A 19501-nucleotide genomic window follows, 5' to 3' on the forward strand; every position below is an offset into this window, starting at 1 on the left:
CACAACTGAGACGTTCCCTTTCTGTCAGTCACGTTCGACGTTACGTTAGCAGTATATAAAGAGAGCGTGTGCAGTTGCACATTCTGTTTTTCGCTTTGGAGCCGAGACCGTGTGCCTCGGCCATACCAGCGGTGGAACAGCAACTGTGGCGATGGGACTTAACTTCTTTGTTCCATCCTTCAGGGACCTTCAGGGAAGGGGGGTTTACATACGCAACCGAGACGTTCCCTTTCTGTCAGTCACGTTCGACTTTATGTTAGCAGTGACTGACGAATTGGGATCCCTATGAAAATGTCACTATTGCTGACCCTCTCCAGTACCCTGCGAAAGCCGGCAAGTCCCCAACAGAAGATAGGACAGGGCTTAGGCAGAGGTGTCCGCCACTGCTGTTCCATACAGTGGGATATTGGATAACACTGGGAAAGCATACCCTAGTAGGGGAACTCTATAGAAGCCACATTCTGCAATTAGGAGGTATTATGTGAAGTTTACACATATGGGCTGGCCTCAGGGCAGTGCTAAATATGGAAAGTCCTTGTGGTAGGCTCAACCAGCCTGGGGTGAGATCTTGGGCATACACACAAGTGCTGGACCTGGCATCTGGCGCGCCGCCATGCCTGACCACCGCAGGTGTGGGAGGAATTTCAACAGAGTTCACTAAAAGGCAAACTGAACTGATAAGCACTTAAACGCACGTATCCAGTTCGTTAAGGGGAATGATGTGGCAAGCGTGATCGACACCGAGCGCGTCCGGTGTCATTGACCATCTGAGGCAAGTAGATGAGAGGACACAGGCTCTACACAGAGATTATACAATCTTGCAAATGTGTTAGGTGTCGCCCAGCCAGCAGCTCTACACCTCTCATGGAGTGTGCTCTCACTCCGACATTGGGCCTGGTATGCTAAGACTATAGCCTCCACTATACAGTGGGCAAGTCTTTGTTTGGAGACAGCCTTTCCTTTCTGTTGTCCTCTAAAGTAGACAAAGAGCTGGTCTGAGATCCTGAAGCTCTGCGTGCGGTCCGCGTAAATGCGCAAAGCATGAACGGGACATAGCAGAGCAATGGCTAGGTCTGACTCCTCCTGGGAGAGTGCTTGCAAGTTCACCACCTGGTCCCTGAAGGGAGTGGTTGGGCACATATCTGGGCCGGGGTCTCAGGACAACGTGAGAGTCGGCCAGTCTGAATTCCAGGCACGTATCATCGACCAAAAATGCCTGCAGGTCCCAGTGCACCCAGTGCCTGGAGTGCAGTGAGGAGCAATGTCTTTAGTGATAGAAACTTAAGCTCTACTGACTGCAGGGGTTTGAAGGGCTCCGGCCATCAGGACCAAGGGGAGATCCCATGAAGGTACCAGGTGGGGGCGCAGAGGATTCAGTCTCCACGCGCCCCTAAGGAACCTAATGATCAGGTCGTGTTTCCCCACAGACTTGCCGTTCACTGCATCATGATGCGTAGCAATAGTGGCGACATACACTTTGGTGGTGGAGGGAGACAGCCTTCGCTCCAACCCTTCTTACAGAAAGGAGAGCACGACCGTGATCAAGCATCTTCGGGGGTCTTCCCACCGGTAAGAACACCAATCGACAAACAGGTTCCACTTCAGCGCATAAGCATGTCTTGTAGAGGGCGCTCTAGCTGAAGTGATGGTGTTTACTACCACTGGCGGTAGACAACCTAGTACCTCCGCGTCCCATCCAGAGACCACACGTGGAGATTTCACAGGTCTGGGTGCTTTCTCTTTGGAGTGTTACAAGCTTTTGGTGCATGAAGAAGATCTGTAAAGTCGTAAAGACTAAAGTCACAAATCCAAAGAGATATTCTTTATAAAAGTTAAGAGTCAACCACACCCCCCTAAAACAGCTCGTTCTAACACGCCCCCACAACTTTAGGTCACTATGTGGGAAGATTTGCATAATGGCACCCAAATGTTCACGCAAAGAAAGGCGGCGTAACTTTAATTCTATCTGTTGCCGCCGCTGCCATGTTGTGGAGTCGCTGTGTGTTTTGTTGTGAAAGCGAAACTACTTTGTTTGGCCTTCCAAAAGAGGACACGACTAGAAATCAGTGGTTAAGTTGTATCTAAGTTGTAACACTGTTCCAGAACAGTCCAACCAAAATATTCAGATGTGTACTGTTCATTTTATGGAGGATGAGGACTGTTTCCTGAACAAGTAGCCTGCAATATGTCTGTGGCACAACGGCTGTTTCTATAAAGTTGGGCAGTTCAAACTTTGCAAGGACAGTCTGGTGCTTCTGACTCACAGCCTGTAAGTATATATATTTTTTATATTTAACCCTCTGAAGTGGATTAACGCATTTTGAGGCATTTTCTCCTGATAACCCCGAAAAGAACTTAAATTACACTTTCAGTTTTGATCAAACAGATAAGAGCAATACATCAATCGAATCTGTAAAGGGTCTACTTTTTTTTGTATACAGACATAATAACAACAAAACTTTGTGCACTTATAAAATAAAGATAACAAACAAGGAGTGCTCTCTGCAGCCTTTGTCTGTGCTGATCTTCATTTACAAATGCATCATTAAAATGAACTGTAACTCAGTGAATACTCAACGAAGAGACATGAGAGATATATCTATAGAAAGCCTGACATGTCCCCTTTTAAACTAAACAAGTGTTGCCGAAAACAAATATTCTGTGATAAAGTAATCCATATGAAAACAACGTGATGTCCGTTTTTCACGTCTCCCTTCATTATCTTCTAATGCGACTACGCCCCCGCGCTGAACGTGCTTTTGAGATGATAATGTTTCACTGAAGCGCGCGGCTTGAATACGCCCACACAACAGAAGATAACGCAGCGAGACTGTTCTTCAAGTGATCATAAACATGAGTAAGTCTCTTTTTATTTATTTATATACCTGTACTAGTTTTCACATAACGTGTAAACATTTTACTATGCTGTTCTTTCAATTTATCCCCCCTAAAAAAACTGAAAAAAAATATTCTCTGCTCTTTTCAACATTAATAATAATAATAATAATAATAATAATGATAATAATAACAATAAATGTTTTTTTTGTAGATTAAGATTGTTTAAAGGATTTCTGAAGGATTGTGTGACTGGAGTAATGATGCAAAAAAATTCAGTTCGAAAGTCAGCTTTGATTGTTCCTAATAAACTGTTTGACTGCACTCACAAGTGAATATTAAATTATGTTGTGGGATAATTAAATATATTCTAAATAAACTACAAACATAAAATTATATACATTTATATTGTCCTCACATTCTTTGTTGTAACTCATCCCTCTCGGTCACTCACCTGCCTGAAAGGCATATTATGCAGTTTATTATGTGGGTCTTTGTCTTCTCAGGTGTGAATCACAATGATATTCATGATAGTTGACGCCTACTCGCATATGACTTTTACCAACAAAAATTGTCTTAGAAAATTTAAATCAATATATTGTTTTCTGTGAGTGAGTAAACAAGATGATTTTCACATAATTTAGATAGAAAAATTCTAGGCTACAAGCTCCAGTTCTCGAAAGTCCCAGGAACCAATGTTCTGTATGTGTTTTATGGCCTTATTCAAGTGATTTTACACTTTTAGTTTTTCACTAACCACGCATAACATTTTTTTCTCAAAAACACAATCATGTACATACATGCTGCTCACATATTATTATAGCCCAGTTTGTGCTGATTACAGTGAGATTAGACTTTAGCCATTTAGATATTTATAAGAAACTGAAAAAAGCACAAATGTCAGGTCATGACAAAACTTCTCCAGGCCCCAAAAATACCCTTAGACTCCAGAGGTTTAAATAATTTGCCAATGATGATTCAAATGCGAGTTTTCAGCAATAGAGTAGGCTTGTTGTATGTTGTTTCTCACATCACTAATGCAGGCATGGTTTTATGTTTACGTACATGTAGCGCGATACGCAACGCAATGCATAAAAAGACAGTATAAGTCATTATAATCAGTAATTATGTCCCCACTGGATGCAACAAATGCCTCGTTTGTAATGGATTTGATTGGTTTTGTATTGTCAGGTGATGTCCGGATTGCAAAAAATGGATCTTCTTAGTGAACTGGTCAAACCAGTTCACCAAATCAAACGGTTCGCGTCTCCAGTACGCACTTATCCACAATTTACTTAAGTTATTACACTCCCTTTGATGCGAAATAAACCAATATCCTGAATTATTCAGTTACTCCTAATAGTACATTGATTGAACTGCTATAATAGAACCGATGATGGGATGTGCACGAGAAGAGCAGCTGGACTGAGTCTCGTGCTGCTGGCCTGGGCGACGGCATAGTATGTTAAGGGGCATATAATTTCCATCACATACTTGAGGCATTCGGCCAATCACAACACACTGGATAGCTAGCCAATCATAGCACACCTCACTTTTTCAGAACGATGAGCTTTGTAAATATTGACGCGTTTCAGAAAGGCGGGGCATAGAGGAGAAACAATAATGTACATTATAAGGAAAATAATGTGTTTTTTTAAACTTAAACCGCATAAACATATTGCATTACACCAAATACACCAAATAATGTTCTTTTTAGCAGCATCATATGACCCCTTTAATGCAAATTGTCATCAGGATAGTTCACCCAAAATGACAATTCTGAGATTACTTATTCACCTTCATGTCATTGCAAACCTATATGACTGACTTTGTTTTGTGGAACACAACAATTGTTTTGTCCATAAATTGAACGTCAGTGGGTTCAGATGTTATTTTGGACCCATTTGGCTTTTTTGATATGGACAAAACCGTTCTTCAAAATATCTTCTTTGGAACACTATAAGGGTGAGTAAAAGATGAAAGACTCTCCATTTTTTTTCTTATCAAACCCTTCACCATAATCTAAGTTATAACAAGCAAACAAGCCAAGAATAACACCTGAATTATTCAACTTTCTCAGTAAAGACACTCCAATGACTTTTTTTTTTTTCAGGAGGGAACTTTAGACCTTATGAATTAGATTGTGCTTCGGCTTTTCTGAAACAGCATGACGTGTGTTCAGATGTGTGTGCCAAAGCTTTGATATCTCCATATCAGGGAAGAAAGAGCAGTGTTTGTATGCAGCGTGTGTTCCCAAGACAACCACACAACCTCTAACCCTATTTCAGACACGCATATCACACATCTGCCGAGCCGGTTTGTTTCCCTGGCTACGCTGATACATGTCAGAAATAGTTAGGGGCTATTTAAAATCCACATGGGGTGACAAAACCAATGTGATCGACCTGCAGGGAGAGAGAGTGGAAAAGAGCAAGACTGAAAGAGATAAAGAGGATGAACACTTTTGTAAATGACCTGGACCCTGTGAGATATGAAGTTTTAAAGTACAGTATATAGCTAAGAAAAATCCTGATATGCAAAAGGTTTCACTGGACCTTCTCAACTAAAGTACTAAACTCCTGTAGTTCAGTTGTCACACATTTTTCACATTTTTTCCTCCTAAACAAACTAAAAAACACACATGATACCTGGCCTTACATGTGTCATGATGCCCCTCGGGCCTAAAGCGCACATGAGGAACACCATAGTACTGTCTAAGAAATAGAGTCTCTCACCTGCCACAGATTCCTCCTCCATTTGTTCCCCATTAATGAGACTCAAATAGGGTGTTGCTATTTTGTTCTGGATACAGTAGTAATTTTTATTTATTTTATGCAATTTGTATTTGTTTTATTTATTTATTTTAAATAATCATAATTTTTATTTGCTTTGAAAATACTTTTTTTCAGTAACAGTATAGGGTCCATGTCTGTTATTAACATATTGACTGTTTATTGGTGCTTATAAAGCGCATATTCTGCATGGCCATATTCTACATCCCTAATCCTACCCAATACCCAAATTTACCAACTACCTTTCTAACTATTAATAAGCAGCAAATTATGAGGCAAAAGTTGTAGTTATTGGTTTGTTAATAGCAAGAACTGAACCTTAAAATAAAGTGTGACAACTTTTTTTTTTTTTTGGAATTTGTGAATGAAAAATTTAAATGATATGTTTTGTAGACTCACTCAGGGCTTCTTTCTTGTAAGACTGGGTAACACTTTATAATAAGATCATATTACTTTACTTCAGTTGGCATCTGTATAGCAGTTTTTGGGTGTATTTTATATATATATATATATATATATATATATATATATATATGTAAATATATATATATATATGTACTTTCACTTTCACTTTCACTTTCATATATGTGTATGTATATATATATAGATATATATATATATATATATATATATATATATATATATATATATATATATATATATATGTATGTATATATATATGTATGTATGTATATATATATATATATATATATATATATATATATATATATATATATATATATATATATATATATATATATGTGTGTGTGTGTGTGTGTATGTATAATATGTAAATTGCATTTTATATCTGTAAAATAAAATGCAATACACAAATTCAGTAATATTTATTAAGGTCTTAATTTCTGTAATTTCCCCTTACACATATCTGTATGTATCTGGTCTATTTGCTTACTCTGTTTCATTTTATTTAATCAATTAATTTATTAATTAATTTATTTATTATTATATATATATTTCTTTGCCTTAAATTCTGAATTGGAACTGAAACTATTTGTTTGGTTTGTTTTTTTTTATTTAAATCTGTATCAGTTCTGAATTATTTTTCAAAATTAATGTTGTTTTTTTATTTTTTTATTTTATTTTTTACATTTTTTCAGTCACGAAATATACATTAATAGCACATCTTTCCTCAACAAGCTGCATGATTAGGGGGATCATTCATATCATTCACAAATGGTGTATGCCAAAGTTCAATAGGGTTTGATCAAATCTACTCTAAGTATAAGCAAAAATGACGTTTATTTCCTTTAATTCTGATCCATACTTTGGTAAGAGTCAGATGTCTAGTGAGCATGTGAGGGTTACAGATTGCGTTCTTGTTTTCAGGTCCACTTGACCTGACAGCCGTCATGTTTTCATCCAAACACAGACATCCATCTTTAACATGTTAATCCCATAATCGCTTTCTCTTTCTCTCTCATTCCCTTTTCCTCTCCCCCTCACTCTTATCTCTAGTGTCACAGAGATCCAGGGGAAATAAAAGGTTATCTTAACCCGCTGTCAGATAGTAGTGTGTCACAGAGCTCAACGAAACCTTCAGGCAGCCATAATAAACAAAGGAAGAAAGGTCTTCACCAAACCACCATAAGACTCATCAATCCTCTAAACACCGGCAGATACCTACTCCACTGGGAGACACGTTCTCCCCTGATTCTCTCCAGACTGACATCGAGGGAGCCGATGGTGCAGGATGGGGAGCGTTAGCGTGAGAGAGTGAAAAATATTTGTGAGTTGGGGTGGGTTGAGGGCGGGGGGGGCTGGGATGGGGTTGGATGCAGAAGGTTTAACAGTTGACAGACGACACCCGCAGGGAATCTATACCGTGCTGACCTTGAGAGATAATTGGAGAAACTAGAGAATGAGGGAATGAGACGGAGAGCGAGAGACTGATTGCTATTCAGCTTAGCAATGCAGGGATTTTTCTGCTATGTTGTGCTTAACATTAGGCCCCAGGAGCCTCGGCTGGTGTAGATGTTTTGCAGAGGGCAAGAAAAGAAGAAAGAGGAGAGGAGAGTTTCCGTTTATTAGAAACCAGGCTAAGACATGCAAGGTCTGTGCTTATGTCCTGATCGACAGGAAGGTCAGTCTGAGAGCCAGAGGGAGAATTTGTCTGAGGAGCCTGTGTGTGAAGTTATCTGGGTTGAGTGTGGGTGTGAGTGGGCCAGATTTTACCTTCACTGCAGGGACAAGTAATGCACCAACACACACCAATACTGATGATTATTTTCATGTAAAGGCTGATAATGGCAGAGTTCTATACAATTTATAAAATTTTGTCTTAGTAAGCTTATAAACAGTGTAAAGCTAAAATCAGTAATTTGAAGGCAAGACAGTTTAGCCAAAAAAAGTTTTTTTGTTTTTTTTTTTGCTATGGTCATTGTTGAGAGTTGGGCTATTTTGCCTCTGTAACTTGTCTTCCTTCAGACTATTTGAATGAAAACATAAAATACACATTTAATTGATAATTTTATTACACTTTATCTATTGAGTCTGTAGAGTCCAGTTGCAATCGTTTTCTCAAAATAGTCTTTTTTTTTTTTTTTTTTATCATGCACCGAGTCAAATTTCCACTTCAGTAGCACTTATATATACCAAATGTTTGGTAAATAAATGAATAAAAACAGCAACAACAATAAAACTTTGTTGAATCACAGAATAAAACAGAGGGGGCTGTTCATATTTGCCTGATTTATATAACATTTTGTTCCTAAAAACATGGTTGAAAATACTTTTGTTTTTCTCCTCAAATATGTCTCTTTAATATGCCAACAAAGTGAAAGTATTTTTACACTAGTAAATAATAAATATACTAAAATGTATTTGAAATACATTTATTTTATGCTAAGTATACTAACAATATACTTACATATTTATGTACGTACTAAAAATAACCTGCAATTATACTATCAGTATACTAAACTGGTATACCTGAAGTCTGCTAAATTGGAACAGTTCATTTTGTTTGTGCACTTTAATTTTGTGGATGTAGTGCTGAAGTCCAACAAAACATATACTGAAGTATATTTCATTGTTAAAGTGGAATTATTGCAAGTATACTTTAAGTACACTTTAAGTATCTTGCATTTAAAGACCGATATTATTCAAAGAATTGTACAATACTCATCAATAGTGACATAAGGAACTAAGGCGTAGGCTCGGGAGGTGGGAGGGCACCCTGGATGGGGCAGGCAGACAGAGACCAGGGAGGTGACAAAGGAGCGAGGAGACAGGAGGGGCCCGGAGCAAGAGGAGCACAGCAGGACCCAGGCCACTGTCATGACGACGACCCACAGTGGAGCCACAAAGGGAGAAGCCATGGCGGAGGAATGGTTGCCGACTCCAGGGGGCCGACCAACGGCGGCGGAGCAGGGAGGAGGGAGCTAGGAGCCATGGTGGAGCCGACGGGTCAATGGGCCGAGGCAGAGTCCAGACCTCGGAGGCTGTAGGCGGAGGTGACGGATTCTCCGACCACGGCGACGCTGGAGGATGGCAGTCCCGCGGAGCTCACACCGCAAATATGGTGGGCTGAGGGTGAGCAGAGGGGCTGCCAGATGACAGCGGAGGAGGAGGCAGGAGCGGGTGTGAGGGCAGGCATTTGTGAGCCTCCGGGCTTTCAGGCCAGAACTTAGGAATGGGAGCCCTCTCCTCTTTGGTGTGGCACTATCACTGCGCCATACACAGCTCACCCTCAGCCACGGTGCAGGGGGCGGAGCTCCTCTCAACACTCACACCATCCATGGCTCTCTTTCTCGTGGCAGGCTCTGTAGCCGGCTCTCGCACCTGGACTGACGTCACTTCCTCCGGCTCCGCAGTGATCCTAAGGTCTGTTCGCTCTCTCTGGCGATGGCTTGTTGGTCGTGGTGGGGTCTGGCTCTCTGTCAGCGGTGGGCTTGGGCTGATGCTCTGCACAGCAGGGAGATGGTGGGCTGGGCTCTGGGTCTGGAGTGGCACGGGGATCCATGTCTCGCCAGTGTCCACTCCACAAAGGCAGCGAAACTTGCTTGAGGGCCTTCCTCTGATGATGGCGCTCTGTATGCCGAGTTTAGGCCGGCATCATAGAATGCACAAAGCGTTGTCCGGGTTGTCAAGGACCAGGAACAGTCTGGTGTGGCCCTCGAGCGATCTTTCCCCTTGCTCCAGCAGGAGGAGGAGGTATTCGGGGCGGGTGAAGGCATCCATAGAAATGATTAAAAAAAATGGAAACAAAAAATGGAGGGAGCACACGGATATAATATAATATAATATAATATAATATAATATAATATAATATTTAAAAAAATAATAAAATTCAATGGTAAGTCTCCACCACGAAAGGAAAACAGGCATGTACATGTGCAGCAAATGTTTGGATGTTGCATGACACAATAGCTAGACATGCAGCATGCAGAATTTGAGAACGTCATGGTGAATTAATGAGTTGAAGCACTGACAGAGTGATAGACACACATGTAAACACTGTCTGGCACGCATTAAACGAAAGCACGCTCATACACACACAGGCACACAAAAGCCCCCTGTTAGCATATCAATAGTCTCGCTTAGCCAGACTTTGACTTGCGGCAACAGAGTTTGGTCCACTTTGCAGATGATTCTGTTATGACATGAACGGGCCGTCTATCTGACATCTTTAGGTTTGGGTAAATCTGAATAAAAATAAATAAGTGGATCTGAGCAATAATAGAATTACATGGACAAAACATCTCTGTAAATGGTAGTGCATTAAATACTTGTGGATTAGTGGAAACGTGTGAATACTGTTCAAGTAATTGAAGCCACAAACTCTGCCAAATCCAGAGATTAGTTCTTCCTCACCGGCACTCATCATAATAACATAATATCACTTGGCGCCACTATAGTTTTATTTATGTGTTTTATTAGACTCCCACATTCACTCTTGTCACTTCTGTGCTCGCTAACCAAGTTTCACATTATTGCTCAAACTACAGAGGGATATTACAAAAAAAACTTAACACTTAACAGCTGTATGTCAGATTGTGTTTCCATCTCTTTTCCACCTGCTTTCTTTCTTTTTCACCTTCTCCCTCTCACTCAGTGAGATTTCAACACCCATTATACCCTCGATGGTACCTGTTAGCTTCACATGTGGACGTGCCCTGGGCTACACTCATTTACACGTCATTGTTTAGCTGCTCGCGCTGAGTTGCTGGTGTTAGAAGCAGATGCCAGAGGGACATGCTTGGGTGACTTTTTTGGAGAAGGGGAATTTTTTCAGTATCTCTCGCGCTCACAGGCAATAGAGGAAAGAGGGAACAGATGTTAGCGGCCGCTGCTTTAAATAAAAACATGTCTTTGTTGTCTTGCAGAATAAAGTCAGTGGAGAAGGAGGATCTGCAAATGTTGTGGAGTGAACAGACGGCCACCACTGAGAGGTACAATACGAAAGAAAAATCACAAATATCTCACAACACAGTTGATCAGATATATGTCAAGATATTAAAGTCTGCAACCAAAAGCAGAGATTTCAGTCTGAACTCTAAACTAAATAATACAATAAATTATTTATAAAATATCAATATTTAAAAAGTATTTTTATAAATGAATTATTAATTTAAAAAACAAAGTAATGTTAGCTATAATAGTCGTTTTCCAAGTTTTATATGTTTCCAGCTAATTCTAATTCTATTTTTAAGCATTTTCTTTATTTGTGAGACATCAGAGACAAAGTTGAAGTAAATAAAGATACAATGACTAAGCAACACTGGCAAATATAATTTTCCTCTGAGAGGAGAAAAACAGTAGTTTTGCAGATTTACACAAATACTGAGCTCACATGGACCAAGAAGTTATAAATAGAGGCATGTCGAACTTCTTTGGTCACATTTTGTGTGTTTTGATTGATGTCATGGTCCACAAAACTGTGCACAACCATGAACTATTGTGTATTTGTTTGACTAGGGTGTGTTCATGTGTTTGTCTGTGTGTTTATGTGTGGCATAGACAGAATTTTTAGTGTCTGTCAGTCATCTGTAAGTCTCAGTGGATTGATGCACATTCCTGGATGTGGTTTGGAGTGCTGTGTGCTGTTTGTCACAATTGCTCACCAGTCTGAAGAAGGATGGCATGCTGATAAAGAAAGGTTGAAAATAAAAGCAAGAAAGCTTTTCACAGAGGGCAAAGAGACCCCACTCCAAGGGATTAAGCATGTCTTTAAAAATATCATCATTAGGACTGTTTCTACAGCATGGATAGAAGACATTAAGAAGTTAAATCTCATTAGGTAAAAATAAAAATAAAAATCCTTTTTTTTTTTTTTAAATATGAGTTTATGAGTAGCTGCAAACGCTGTCCCAAACTATCTAGCCCCTACCGATTCTCCTTTTTTTCTCTATTTTACAATTTTATAAATGTTATTTATTAATTTGGTGGTGGTTGAAGAGACCCCTCCTCTCATCCATATGATTGTAAAGTGCTTTGGGTGTAAAGCAATACACAATGAAAGCACTATATAAATGCCTCATTCATTCAAAAGTTTGGTAAGTAAGATGTTTTAAGGTTTGAAAAGCATCTCTTATATTATCCAAGACTACATTTATTTGCTCAAAAATACAGTAAAAATATTTATTTTAAATTTTTATAAGTAAACATTTAAAATAGCTTTTTACCATTTTAAATATTTTTTCTGCTTTAATTTATTTTAAAATGTAATTTATGATGGCAAATCAAAATTTTCAGCAAACAGAAATCATTCCTTTAAAAATTTTCTTCAGAAATCATTCTAATGCTAATGTGGTGCTCAAGAAAGATGTCTTATTATTAAGACATTAAACATTTCTTGTTATAAATTCTGAAAACGTACAATGTTTCACATTTTTGTGGACACACACACACACGTTTACTTAGCTATCTAAATAGGGACATTGCATAGGCATAATGGTTTTTATACTGTACAAACTGTATTTTATATCACCCTACACCAACCCTAAACCTACCCCTTACAGAAAACATTTTTTATTTTTTTACAATTTAAAAAAAACTTTATTTACTTTATTTTTATACCAGTTTTACAAATGAGGACGTCCCCAAAGGGAGGTTTTTTGGAGATTTTGTCAGGTTTAGCTCACTTTTGGGTACAAATTTGCCCCCAAAATATGGTTAGGTAGGCACACACACACACACACACACACACACACACACACACACACACACACACACATATATATATATATATATATATATATATATATATATATATATATATATATATATATATATATATATATATACACACACACACACACACACACACACAAAGAAAGTTCATTGAAAGTTCAAAAGAACAACATTCACTTGAAATAGGAATATTTTGTAACACTATAAATGCCTTTACAAATACATTTTTAAAAACAAAATAATTGGGTAATTTTTGTAATAAGGCTGCAAAAATGGCAACCTGCAAATAAAATGATCAGGAAATAAAAGTTTGAAGTTTGCAGTCAGTTTCGGGCTTTGTACCTTGTATGTGGAAATTGACTAGTGCTACAAAAGGAGGATAAAGGACAGAAGACAGAGATGAGAGAAAGGTGAAAGAGAACCCGATGCCTTTGAGCTTAGAAAGTAGCACGTATGTGAGTGATGTTCTGCGCTCTGAGGTCTTACGCCCTCCCCCTCTCTCCATGTATCACAGCTCTGCTTCAGACGGAGTGATATTGTATAGATATTAAATTCTGTAATGTGTCAGCAGTCTTAAGCTTTGTGTGAAGCTCTGTGATGGCAGATGGAAGCACTTCCCACTCACGGGGCTTTGGGTTTCAGAACTTCCGCACCTCACACACACACACACACACACACACACACACACACACACACACACACACACACACAAACACACACTTCACATCTCGGTTTTCAAAGCTCCTTTCATTTTCACCATCCCAAAAGAGGCCATGATATCTGCAAAGCAGAAGTCATATGTCACATGCGCTAATGATTTATTCCGATGACAGATATCAGACTGAATCTATTTTAAATCCGACCCCTGTCATCTTTAACCACGGTTCTCGCTCTTCCATACTTAAAAATTACAGTATGAAAGAGTGACTCCTCGACTCTGCAAAGCCCACAGAGAAGCCCATGTGCTCCCCACATTACTTTCATTTTGTATTTAACTTTATAGTGAACATATGTTTAACTTCAGCATTTCATTTATTGTTTAGGCATTCCAAAGCAGCCAGTGTGTACTTTGGGAAAATGTTTTCTCCACAACATTCAAGCATACAAAAAATCCACAGATGTGAGTGTGCCTGTGGGATGGTGCTTATCTTTGTCAGACTTATGGACATTAGCTCAGATCTAAGGCCATACCACCCTCTTTTGTTTTTCTCTGCCTGGTTCCTCTTAGAAGAGCCGAAAAAGATCTTCTGCTGTTCTGTCTTATGAAGGAAACTGCCTGATCTTTAAGCGATAACTGTTCCTCATGGGAAGTGTGCCATTATCACACCTTTTCCTAAAGTGTCTTCCTCAATTGGGGGAGAGGAGGCTGGGGGCTAACGGATAAGATCTTCAGTGTTTGGGAACTTCCTACTTCTGTCCTGTAGGGAACAGATAGGCAGAAAGAGATAAAGGGAGAGAAATAGTAATGGAATGGTTTCTCCAGGAAATCTTGTTCAGCAGGTAAAGGAAGTCTTTTTTCAACCCCGCTCTTTGTTAAGTGTGAAGAACTTTGAACCTCAACTTCGTCTTATTGTCCATGTGCCTACGGACAATGGTATAATCCTGCAGTTCTGCAATCTTAGAACCACATTTCTAGGACCCTAGTTGTTTCGTGACAGCACCACCTACCAAATTGGATGACTGAAAAAAGTGCAACCATGGCAGTATTCCTATGAAATGCTAATAACTTATAGTTTTAACATTGTATTCCACCTGAATAATTACTTTTTTAAATTCATCCTGGTGGCTAAGAGGTTAGAGTAAAGGTACGGTCATATTTGCCATAGTTCAGTGATTTTTTTTTTACAGACAAAATCCAGCTGTTTCACTAAGAATATATGCAATCTGGAATTTATGTGAGAGCGAAACATTCTCCTTGCATATTTTGCATTGGGTTCAGTTGTTCATTGTGTTATTATTATCAAACCTGCTGGGTTTGAAAGTGACTAATGTGTGAACTGTGCTTCATACATTACTGACTATAGACAATGCACCCCCCCCCCACTAACATTTATAATCAACTAAGTGACTTCTGATTCTGGTTAAATTGTTTTATTACTAGGTGGCAATAAGTGACTGAGTGTCTTTATGATTAATTCACTGAATCTTTTTATTTCAACTAATTCATTCAGAACACAGATGAATTTACAAGTGAAACATCTCGGGTTACTTGACTGTAACCCTGTTCCCTGAAAAAGCAGGAACGAGATGCTGCGCTCAATAGTGCTAATGAGAACCTTCTTGTGAAGCACGTGTGTCAAACACGCCAAGAATTGGCTTAAATAACTTTGGTAGGTGACGTCACATATTACACGCACCTGAAGGTTATAAATAGACACGGAAACACCCTCAGGTTAATATTTGTCTGAAAGGACGTCCGGACACGTGCGGCATTGAGGTGCAGCATCTCGTTCCCGCTTTTTCAGGGAACAGGGTTACAGTCAAGTAACCTGAGACGTTCCCTTATCAAAAGCTACTCTCGATGCTGCGCTCAACAGTGCTAATGGGAACGAGAATACCAATGCTGCCGCACTGTAAGTGTCTGGACCCCCAGGGTTGTGTAGTTTGTGCGCACAAACATCGAAGAGGTCTCAGACATGACTCTGGGATGTCGACTCAAGGACATGCAAGCCCGGAGTAGCATGGACATCCAAGCTATAGAATCTGACAAATGTGTGCGGAGAGGACCAACCTGCCGCATCACACACTTGCTGCAAGGGCGCACCTCTTGCTAAAGTCATTGAAGATGCAACCCCCCGGTTGAATGGGCCCTAACTCCTAGAGGCTCGTAGGCTAGGGCAATAACATCCCTCACCCAATGTGAAATTGTTTGCCTGGTGGCAGCCGCCCCCCGGTTGCGGCCCCCATGGCATATGAAAAGTTGCTTACGCCACTGGCTAGTGCGGTGGACGTAAATCTGAAGAGCACATACTGGACACAGTAAGTGAAAACTTTCCTGCTTTAGTGTTGTAAATGGCGGAGGACAGAAGGCTTTGAGAATGACCGGATGTACGTATGGTCGAGAAAGGCACTTTCGGAAGATAATTAGGGTGAGGATGCAAAATAGCTTTGACTCGCCCAGGGGCAAAATCTAAGCAGGATGGCAGGACTGACAAAGCCTGTAAATCCCCAATTCTCTTTAGAGAGGTAAATGCCATAAGAAAAACTTTAGAGTCAGAAGCCTGTCAGACGTGAAGGTTCCAGAGCTCGGGCCGGGGATGAAATACTGTCCCCTGCGTCTGAGAGAGAAGATCTCTTCTGATCGGAATCGCCCAGGGCGAGCCGTCGAGGAGGGAAATTAGATCTGAGAACCAGACTCTGGTCGGCCAACGGGGCGCTATCAGTAAGAGGCGAGACCCCTGTCGACGGACCTTGGCCAGGACTCCTGGGAACAGAGCAATCAGAGGAAAGGCATAAAGACACAGTCTGGGCCACGTATGGGCCATCGCGTCCAGACCCAGGGGAGATGGATGAGTCAGAGAGAAGTAGAGGGGACATTGTGCCGTCTCCTGTGTAGCAAAGAGGTCCACCTCTGCTTCATAAAATCTTTCCCAGATTTGACTCACCACAATTTCGGGGTGGAGTTTCCATTCCCCGTGTGTCAAAGCTTGTCTGGACAGCAAGTCTGCTCCCATATTTGTCTTTCTGGAATTTAAAATCACCCTGAGGGACAGGAACTTCATGAAATTCAAGACCGCTCCCCAGCCCTTGAGGGAACCATCTGTCGTTAGCATCTTGCGAAGACAACACAGACCTAGAGTGGGACCCAAAATCAGAAACCGGGGTCTGAAACACATAGATAGGGTACGAAGCCCCTAGCGCGTAACCCTTATTTGCCTCTGGGGATTGGCCCTTGGATGAAATCCCCTGGCTCTGAGCCACAAATGAAACGATCTCATGTGCAGGAGGCCCAAAGGTATCACCATGGATGCAGCTGCCATGAGACCTAAAACTTTCTGAAAGTGATGAACAGTGACTTTCTGGCCTAGCTTGATGTTCTTTAGGGTGTTTAGAATGGATTCGACACGTGCAGGAGACAGCTGTGCCCGCATTGTGATCAAGTCCCATACCACCCCCAAATACGTTGTCCTCTGAGCAGGTGAGAGAACGCTTTTCTTGGTGTTGAGTCTCAACCCCAGAGATTCGAGATGAGCTAGAACGACATCCAGATGTCGAATTGCTAGCTCCTGAGACTGAGCCAGAATCAGCCAGTCATCTATATAGTTTAAAATGCAGATGCCCTAGAGCTGCATCCATGCATTTCTTGTATGTGCAGGGTGACAAGACTAGGCTGAACGGAAGAACCCAATACTGGTAAGCTTCACCCCCGAAAGCGAACCTCAGGAACTTCCTGTGTTGTGGCAAGATCTTGATGTGAAAATACACGTCCTTGAGATCGATAGTCACGAACCAATCGCCTGACTGGATCTGAGACACAATCATCTTGATTGTCAGCATTTTGAACTTGTATGTTCTGAGGTTTCGGTTCAACCCGCGAAGATCTAAAATTGGACGTAACCCTCCATCTTTCTTGGGAACAAGAAAATACCGGCTGTAATAGCCTGACTGTCTGTCTGGCAGGGGAACATGTTCTATGGCCCCTTTGTCCAGTAGAGTTTGCAATTCCTGTGTCAACAAATGCGCTCGTTCCGGTTTCACGGAAGTGGAGACCATGACGTTGAAACGCGGAGGACGATACGCAAACTGAATCCTGTAGCCTTTCACTACAGTCCTTTCTACCCATGGGGAGATATTTGGCAGTAGTTTCCACGCTGCCAGCTTCTCCGAAAGGGGCACTAATTTTGACACTTTTGTTGGGGGGATGTTAGATGTTCGGTGTCCTGAAACGTGGCAGGAGGCAACTGAGCATTTAACATTTCGCTGGAGGCCGCTGCTCCCCGAAAATTTAGTTGTGGCGGAGATAAAACAACGGGCCCTTGAGGGTGCCAGGAAGGAGTCTTTATTCTCTGTTGGAACTTTACGCGCCCCTCCCGGAGGGGCCACACCCCCACGGTCCTGGGCACGCCAGCCTCAGGAATTCTTTTTGCCGGAGATGATGCTCCACAGGTCTCTCTGTTGGAACTTTACGCGGGTGGAGGGCACGACTTGCCACACTCTCCTTCTGGGCTTCTCACCTTAGAGAAACCGAACTTGGTCAGGACTGGGTGGGGGAGGTACCTCAAAAACGCTTCCTCATAGCGTTTCGCCTCCCGAAATCTAGTGGTGACAGTGTTGAAGGCATCGCCAAAAAGGCTGGAAGGCGAAGCACTTTTATAGATAACAGATCACACTGCTCGCATTCTCCCTCGAGCCCGAGGGCAGCATGCTCTTCCCCCAAACACTCAAAACAGAATCTGTGAGGATCATCCTCCGAAATGAGCCTCTGACACGGAGGCACGCATCTCTTATTTGATTCTGTCATTCTCTTTTTTTCTCTTTTTTCTTTTAATATTTTACTGCAACGCAGTGTTTTATTTATTTATTTTTTTACTTATTTGCCCGTTCTAACACACACACACAATGCGGTCCTTGAAGACAAAGAAACCTGAGGGTGTTTCCGTGTCACGTCTATTTATAACCTTCATGTGTGTGTAATATGTGACGTCACCTACCGAGGTTATTTAAGCCAATTCTTGGCGGGTTTGACACACGTGCTTCACAACCGGTCGAACAAAGAATGTTCCCATTAGCGCTATTGAGCGCAGCATCGAGAGTAGCTTTTGATAAGGGAACAAGTGACTATTGTAATAAACCAGTCATTGAATCTTTCATTTCAATCTCAGAGATTGATTCAGCTTCAGTTGATTCAGCTTTTATGTATTTTGTAACTATTCTCCTTATATAAAAAGAGAAACTGTCAATATTGTACAGTATATTGTGTATATTATTGTTTATTGAAATATATTGAGTATGTAAACTTCAGTTAACACTTTAATTTAAGGTCCAATTCTCACTATTAACAAACCAATAACTATAACTTCTGCCTCAATAAACTACTAATTTGCTGCTTTATTAATAATTAGCAATTATTATTATTATTATTATTAATAATAAATACTGTTTAAACTTTCTATTCATTGAAGAATCCTGAAAAAAACACCACAACTGTTAACCCAATATTTGTTTGTACTCACGTTTTGTTTTTGCATAGCAACATTGCGCTAATGCCAACTCTATTGGAATCAACTGTGAATGTTAAGAAAAGAAGAAATCTGCTAAGACAACCAGCATGTCATCATCCAAAACACAACATATGCTGATCTTTTCAGCAGGGTAGGGTGTATGTAGGCAGTATGCATTGAGGCAGCACTCTTGGTTTCGGAACAGAGCTATTTATTTTGTGTGTGCGCAGATGTGTGCAGATATCTAGCTTTCATGTGGGTGTAAATAGTTGCATTTGTCGTGAGTCAGTGTGTGTTCACGCTTTCCCCTAAAGGCTATCCCGAGACCTGAGGGAGAAGGAGGAGAACTGGTTGTCATGTCAACAACGATGCAAGTCCATGCAGGAGCAGCTGTCGGCGTGGCAACAGAAAGAGGAGGAGGTGACCCGGAGACTAGAATGGGCAGAGGGCGAGATGAAGGACCTACGAGTAACCCGATCCACTTTACTCCAGGAGAGGTCTGTTAGACAAACACACTCACTAGTCACACTCCACAGCAGGAGAGAATAAATAGTGTTGCTT

The 19501-nt window shown here is 40.8% G+C and overlaps 1 protein-coding gene across 2 annotated transcripts in view; it reads left to right on the forward strand.

Moving 5' to 3' along the window:
• Nucleotides 1-19501, forward strand: part of lekr1 (leucine, glutamate and lysine rich 1) — a 104956-nt gene that overhangs the window by 61644 nt on the left and 23811 nt on the right. For both annotated transcript variants that reach the window (XM_042743821.1, XM_042743820.1), the window contains exons 8-9: nt 10973-11038; nt 19255-19437. In XM_042743821.1, the coding sequence (XP_042599755.1) occupies nt 10973-11038; nt 19255-19437 (249 nt within the window). The remainder of the gene's footprint in view (nt 1-10972; nt 11039-19254; nt 19438-19501) is intronic.

Source organism: Cyprinus carpio, chromosome B18 (genome assembly GCF_018340385.1).
Source record: "Cyprinus carpio isolate SPL01 chromosome B18, ASM1834038v1, whole genome shotgun sequence".
Classification (NCBI taxonomy): domain Eukaryota; kingdom Metazoa; phylum Chordata; class Actinopteri; order Cypriniformes; family Cyprinidae; genus Cyprinus; species Cyprinus carpio.